The sequence below is a fragment of the Lipotes vexillifer genome, unplaced genomic scaffold, assembly GCF_000442215.2.
Source record: "Lipotes vexillifer unplaced genomic scaffold, Lipotes_vexillifer_v1.1 scaffold8, whole genome shotgun sequence".
Taxonomy (NCBI): domain Eukaryota; kingdom Metazoa; phylum Chordata; class Mammalia; order Artiodactyla; family Lipotidae; genus Lipotes; species Lipotes vexillifer.
The window spans coordinates 6,656,742-6,664,261 of record NW_006781519.1 but is presented as its reverse complement, the minus strand read 5'-3'; the positions used below and the strand labels follow the sequence as shown (position 1 = coordinate 6,664,261).

General features: G+C 43.1%; 1 protein-coding gene across 6 annotated transcripts in view; it reads right to left on the bottom strand.

The window, feature by feature from the left end:
- The window catches only part of CADPS (calcium dependent secretion activator), a 475,342-nt gene that overhangs the window by 41,018 nt on the left and 426,804 nt on the right, over window positions 1-7,520 (bottom strand). For all 6 annotated transcript variants that reach the window (XM_007454769.1, XM_007454764.1, XM_007454767.1 and 3 more), the window contains one exon: window positions 5,139-5,171. In XM_007454769.1, coding sequence (XP_007454831.1) covers window positions 5,139-5,171 — 33 coding nt within the window. The remainder of the gene's footprint in view (window positions 1-5,138; window positions 5,172-7,520) is intronic.

Sequence of the window (7,520 nt, the reverse complement as noted above, 5' to 3'; positions counted from 1 at the left end):
CGGTTCAGCTCACCCAGGTGAACTCCATGAGTCTCTATCTTTTGACTCTTTTTTCTTCATAGCACTCACCAATACCTGACACTGTATTATATATTTATTTGTTTACTGTCTTCTCCCACTAGCACATAAGCTCCATGAATACAGGGACTTCATTTGCTCTATTTTCTATTGTGTCCTCAGCATATAAATGAGGACTGGCACATAGTAGGTGCTCAGTAAATATTTGCCAAATGAACAAAATCGTGAATGAATAAGCCCCTGTCCCACCTCCTTTTTTAATTTTTACTTTTTATTTTTTATTTATTTAATTTATTGATTTATTTATTTTTTTGCGGTATGCGGGCCTCTCACTCTTGGGGCCTCTCCCATTGCGGAGCGCAGGCTCCGGACGCTCAGGCACAGCGGCCATGACTCACGGGCCCAGCCGCTCTGCGGCATGTGGGATCTTCCCGGACCGGGGCACGAACCCGTGTCCCCTGCATCGGCAGGCGGACTCTCAACCACTGCGCCACCAGGGAAGCCCCCACCTCCTTTTTTAGACTCCTCAGTCACACTACATGGATTTTTACTGGATCCCCCACACACTGGAGCTTGTGAAAATCATTTCAATTTCTCTGGGCCTTGGTTATACCATCTGCAAAATGGGATTAATAATAGTTCCCCTACTTACCTTCAAGGATGGTTGTGATCGTCAGCTAAAATAATGGAAGTTAAAATGCCTCAAAGGTCATAAATTGCTCTACAAACATGAGCCATTATGATTCTTCTCCCCCCCACCCCCTCCACAAGATTTATCACTTCATGACCTTACCTACCTTTGGAACCTACTTTGGAACCAAGAAGAAAGAAAGGGCTTCAGAGAAACCAACGTCAAAATAAAAATGACAAAGTCTCTGCATGGAAATGTGTTTTCTCAGAGTCCTCTGGTTCCCCACTCACAACTATCTTCCACTTTAACCAGCTTTACGTCCAGTTCTAACAGGTCTGTTTTCCATCCTTTGGGGGGACCAGGAAGGGGGATGAGGGGACTTATTTGAAACAGGTGTGTTGATTAAAGCTATCACTTTTCGAGATACCCTGAGCTTGAGGGAGAAGGCTGCCAAACTGGAGCACCAGACATGTATATTCAGCATCCCCTGAGGTTTGGGGCTATGAAGTGCAGACGCCCCTGTACCTTGAGAGGTCCTCAGGGGAGCGGGGCCACTGGGGAGAGACACAGTCACAATGGTGATCCTTGATCACAGGGAAAATGTTCAAGGACTGTCAGTTCCCTATTGAAAAAGGCAGGGAAGGCTGTGCAATGCATTCTAAGCAGGTTTTCAACCAAAACGGTTAAAATAAAAACTGTCCACCGACCAACAAGCTAACTTGTAGTTGTAGATGGAAAATATTCTTGACTAAACAACTGATGCTATTAGGTAAATGAAGCTTTATACCACGTGGCTATCTAGTCACCATGGGAAAGATTTCAGGTGACGGTGTTTAATATCTCACAATTACATTGTTTATCTTAAGTGCGGCTTGGACAGACTGATGGCATAGGATGTAGATGTTAGAAAATAATTAAACAAACAACGACTGTATAAATGTCTGTATAGTTAACTCCATCCATGTGTGGAAGACATTGTTTGTGAAGAGGCCACTTGGTGGCTTGGAAGAAACAGGACATTTTAATTGTAGCTTGCTCCTCCCAGGATATTGCTGAGCTTGAGGAAAACAAATTCAAATTTTCGGCATCCTAAGCAAGCCCTAATTAGGAATGCAAATCTGCTCTGAACTGAGGGGTCGAATACTCCATCTAAGACAAAGAGATATGCTTTGGGGATTATGCAATGTTTTGAATGACCTGGCAACAGCGCTTCTCTCTCTTAGTGTTGATAATTAAGAGACAAACCTCTAAGGTAACTAAATAACTAGTCCCCACAAGGAACTAAACCAATAAACCGTGTGCTAAAAACCTCACAGGGCAACAGAGGTCAACTCAGTCTTCAGAGCTAGAAGAAACTTGAAAGATGATTTTATCCACTGGTTCTTAAACCTGGCTGCAAATGAGAAGGATATGGGAAGCTTTAAAGAAAAAACCTGATGCCTAAAAAACAAGACCCAAACAAACAAAAAAAAACTGATGTCTAGACCCCATAGCCAGAGATTCTGCTTTAAGTTGGCAAGCATCCTCAGGCTACTCCTCGTAAAAACCTCCCCAGATGTTTCCAATATACAACACCGAGGTCCAGAATCACTGGTTCCCAAACTTGCACCATCTATCAGAATCAGGTGGAGAGCTGTTCTAGAAAGAGATTTCCAGGCTTTACCCCAGAACGACTGAATCAGAATCTCTGGAGGCAAGGGGCTGGGAATCTCTATGAAAAAAAAAACCCCACAGAAACAAACCAAAAAAACCCTTGCCAAGTATCACCTCTGCACATTCTGGTTTGGGGACCACTGATTTAATAGGTGATATTTGCTGGTGAGCTGGTCAACTGACTCTTCAAAACAAAAACAATGAAACAAAACAGCAAACCTTGATCTGTAGCGCTTGCCAGTTTCCGTGGTGTAAATACTCCCTCCATGGGTGAGTCTGAGCTACCAAAGTGCCCTCACTGAAGGCAGAGTCGGAAAGACATGCACGCAATTGACTTTTGGGAGCCAGTGCTAGCAGGCTCTATATATCAGACTGCAAGCACGTGAATCTTCACGCTCCCATTTACTCGACAGGTGACCTTAACAGCCACTTAACCTCCCTGCGCCTCAGTTTCCTCAGCTGTGACACAGGAAGATCATATTACTCCCTTCATAGGCTTGTTTTGAGACATAAATGATGACTATTTACTCTGTGTGAACAGTGTACAGGTAGTACCTGTGTATTTTGTACTATTATTTTCTAGAAAATTGTTTATTTGTTAAAACTTATTATAATACCGTCTGTTACAAAAACACTTTAACGAACTTAATTTTAAAGTTTAGCTTTGTCCCAAGCTGTACTAAGTGGCGAAATCATGGTGAGAGAGCACATTTGATGTGCCGATCGTATTTTTTCTAATACTCCCTAAAATAACTTCTCAGTTATCCAAACAGAGATGCTTCTCTGTGCACTAAAGGAAATCACCTTGCAAATGAGATGGTGTTTAAGAGCATGGTTTAAGGCTCAGCTCTGCTCCTTATCACCTGTGGGATCCTCAGCAAGTCAACCTCTCTGTGCCACAGTATCCTCACCTTAAAGTGGGATTGTTGTGAAGATTACGTGTAAAGTACTTTGAACGGCCGGCGCCTGGCACACAGTGGCTGCTTTATAAGGCTTGGTTGCAGTTTCTGTTTCTATGGTATTGTATATCATCGGTGGGAAATGTACCCCGTTTTGGGACATGCTGCATCATTTTCTTCTGCCTCCCTGGAGGGCCGAAACATGGCTCATTGATTTTTGTTCCCTTTCACGTTGACGTAGAGTCCATTTTTTCCTCATCTTTACAATAAACCTGAGCCTGGCTGGCAGGAAGTAGGTTGAACCAATTACCATTGCCAATACTTGACTTTCTGACCTACCCCAACTAATCTGACCTCCTCAATAATTTCAGCCAGATCATTTTTTTCCCCAAGTATTTGGGTTTTGCCTGCCCGGTCGCCTGTTTATATCTCACTGGTGAGATCTCCCCTCTGCTTTGAGGTATAAGAGAAAACAGACTTCAGCTACCAGATCTTCGGGTTGAGGACTAGAATTTCCATTTCTATTACTGTTGAAGCCCAGTGCAGGCCAGGGTGGATGTCAGCAAATTCACCCCCGCTCCGACCCCGTGCAATAGAGCAGAGCACTCCCTCGCCCCTCCCTCGACCCAAGGGCCTTGCTGCTGATGCTGGCACTAGTGAGGGCCAGGTACAGTGCTGAGCATCCCATATGTGGGCCATATCATCTGCACAGCAAGTCTGTGATGTGGGTATTATTATCTTTATTTTAAGGATGGAGAACCAGCTCAGAGAATGTGAGTAGTTTGCTCCCTGTGAACTGAAAGTTTCTACTTTGGGGCTTGGGAAAATAAATTACTTAACTTCTCTCCTTGCTCCAGGTATGTGACCTTTTTCTCTTCTCTATTATAAGGACTATCTAGGTGAAGGAGTCGGAGGTCCCCCAATGAGAAGTATTATATAAATTCAAAGCATAATTATTGATTGTACATTCTTTCATTAAACAAACAAAATATATGCTAATGCTAAACTCACTCCAATTTTCCATCTTGCCATCCTTTGAGAAATAAGCCAATAAACCATTACACACTTAGCTTCCTGGGGAAATGAATTTAAATGTTAATATAAATCCTTTTAGAAAAAAAAACAAATTTTAACAAATAAGTATTTGAACAAGGAGGGTACTTAATCACGTTCAGAATGAGAAACCCTCAGTACAAGCCCGTTGGTGGCTGTTGAGATAAGCTCTCTAAATTTAATATTTTATAATAGACTCACACCTCTTTTGTTAGAAATGGAGAAACAGAATCATTTTCTTTTCTCCTTCACTGGAATATATTTAAATCTCTCCAATTCTATTTTGCTAATAGGCAGGGCGAAGTCCGTCTATAAATGTATCCTGATTTATCACAGGTAATCCCACACTCTAGCATTCATGTGTAGAACTTAACCTCAATTTAAATGTAAATTCTGGGCAACTTTGAGTGCTTTATCTGTGAACTTGGAGAGTGCCCTTCATTAACGAGGTCTGCACTAATTATAAGCAGTTTTGTAAGTTTCCCTTAAAACAATTGCAGAACTGACCCCAAAATGAACAAATTCCGAATTTATTTGTTTTAAAAAATTACTGGCACCCTTGTGCAAATTTCTGCCTAAGGCCCTGCTCCCAAGGTGTGCAGGCAGGAGGGGGAGGGAGCTGGATGATAACAGAATGAAATATACCAGAGAAACCAATGAAAATGGAAATGAAAGTGAACTGGGTTTACCCTCAAAATAGGATCTCTTTTTCCTGTTGAAGGAAACTACAGTTTCCTACCCTCTTCTCATCTCAAAACAATTTTACTGTGCAATATTCTTCGCTTCCTTTTGACTATACAGTTTAGTGGCAACTAATGAAAAGAGCACCATCAAAATTCTCACGAAAGCCAAAACACCCACAAAAACATTTTTCAAATACTCACAGGTACATCCACATATTTGGAAGCTGCCTTCACCTAAGGAGGAAAGAAGAGGATGGAAGTGAGGGTGGTGTTTATGTTTAATTGTTCACAGCTCAATGCTGTATCACCATCAGAGTTAAAACAATATGCTGGCAGACGGAGCTGACCAGGAAACACAGAAAGGTACTAAAAAAATAAAATCTGTTTGCTAATTTTTTTTACCCTGCAAGCCAGACCCACTGCTTTGGAGAGAAAGAGAGAGAGGGAGAGGAGAGAGAAGGAAAGAGAAAAAGACAGCAAAATTTTTACTGAGATTCTGTAGCTGGTGTGGGAGATCTGCATTTTCCTCCCTCCCTTTAAAAGGGAGAAAAATGACTGTAGCTAAACCCAGACCGTTGAGTGGAGGGCTCACCAGTCTAGAAAAGCAGTTAAGTCCACTGTCACTTCTTGTACCTTGGGGTCTTTGTATAATCTGGCTACAGGTTTGTCCTAATTGAATCTTTGAGCTCTCACTTTCCAGTAACTCTCTTCTAGAGAAGGGGATGTAGCGGGTGGGCACCCTTAACCCAGAGGGAGATGGGTGTCTGTGGGAGGGGGTTGGGAGGGTACCAGAGCCCTTCAAAACTGTCCCAAGGCCGTTGTTATGTCTCCTGGTTTTAAATAATAAAACACCCAGAAGGGAAGTGCAGGAAGAGGGTGTGACATTTATTTTCAGTTCTGGTGGAGGGAGTGTGGTGGAGTACGTACAGTGTTTTGAGAGCATGGAATTTGGAGTCAGTTCTGGGTTCAAATCCAAGCTCTACGACTTACAAGCTGTGTGACCTTGGACAAGTGACTTCTTCTCTCTGAGCCTCAGTTACCTCGTCTGCAAAACGCAGAAACCATTAGGTAACTGTTGCAGCGGGTCGATACAAGGGTGAATACACACAGAGTCCTGGGACACAGCAAGCACAGAATACATGGGGGCTGAGAGGATCGATTCACAAGCAGATCTGGCGGGGCTCTGGGTCCTGTGAGAAGTCAATGAACAGCTGGGTTTGAGGAACAGAACCTGAGGAGGATGTCTGATATTCTATGCGTTTCATTTTGACTCGGGTCACACACGTTCCACTTAAGCACAGGTAAGACCGAGGGGCTACATTTGGGATCAGAGGAGCATTTTCAGTTTTGTCGGCAAGTACCAAGACTGCGATGCACACCAAGCACTTAGGACGTCTTTTCACATCTCAGGTGGGCTGCCTCTTGCCACCTGGCTGAGACCAGTATTGGGAGTCACTACCTCTATCCCCATGTCTCCCAGGAAAGTATCCAGGGGAGTGTTTCTCCCTGTTGCTATTTTCTCAAAGCCACTTTTCAAAATGTCAAATCTCAAGAAAGAAGTCAGTGAGCCAATGGCTGGGGTGGAAAGAGTCCAGGATTTAGAGTCAAAAGTTCTGTAAGTGATAGAATTAGTTGACCCTGGGATCATCACTTCGAGTCTCTTCGCCTGGGTTTCTCTATTTCTAGAACAAGGTGATACCACTGTGTACCTTGTAGGGCTGAGAGCGTGATCAAGTGACAAAATGTACGGGAAAGTGTTTCATAAACTTTAAAGGGCGGAACACACATCAATTAGTTAATTATTGAGAGGGCAATGCATTCTATCTCCTGGAATCATCGCCAGCACCCAAGATGATTCCTAGAGTCTCCAGTTACAGATTCTCTCAGAACCCTACATTTTTTCCCTTTGCAGCACTGATTGCAATCGCAATTCAGTAATTTTGGTGCCATGTCTGTCTCCCACGGAATGTCATGTCTTGCCCCTAGCTGTCTCCCCAGTGACTCACTTGTTACCCGGCTTAGAAAGGGCACTCAGGGAAAATCTGTAGAAGGAAGGAGAAAAAGCTAGTGACCAGTGCCGGCTTCAGGGTGGTTGAGGAATAAACAGAGCAGGTTGAGAAGCCACTGCCTGAGTTAGTCTGAAGGCCAACAGGGTCGCATATAAAGCTGGATGCTTGCAAAGCTTGGTGAGTGAAGGAAACCACTCCGGGCCATGAAGGGGGGTATGAGGAAAGCTTTCCAGAATTTGCCTAAATAACATTTTACTAAATGATTCTCAACCCGAAATCTTTCCTCTTTATTCCTGTTCTAGAATTTAGTTTGTGCAAGAAGGTGGCTTTCCTTTCAAATCTCCTCTATGTACATTAATATGTAACAGTTGTATGATGTTTTACACTTTGCAAAGCACTTTCACGTACTGTTTCTTCTCTAAGCCACCCTGCAAAAGGGTGGCTATTAATTGTTTATCTATTCACTATTGAGAACACTAAAACCCACAGAATTTAAGAATTTATTTCATCATGATCTGAGCCAGAAGACAGAGAAGGCTGGACTCACATGAGGGTCTCCTGAGCCCCACTCTTT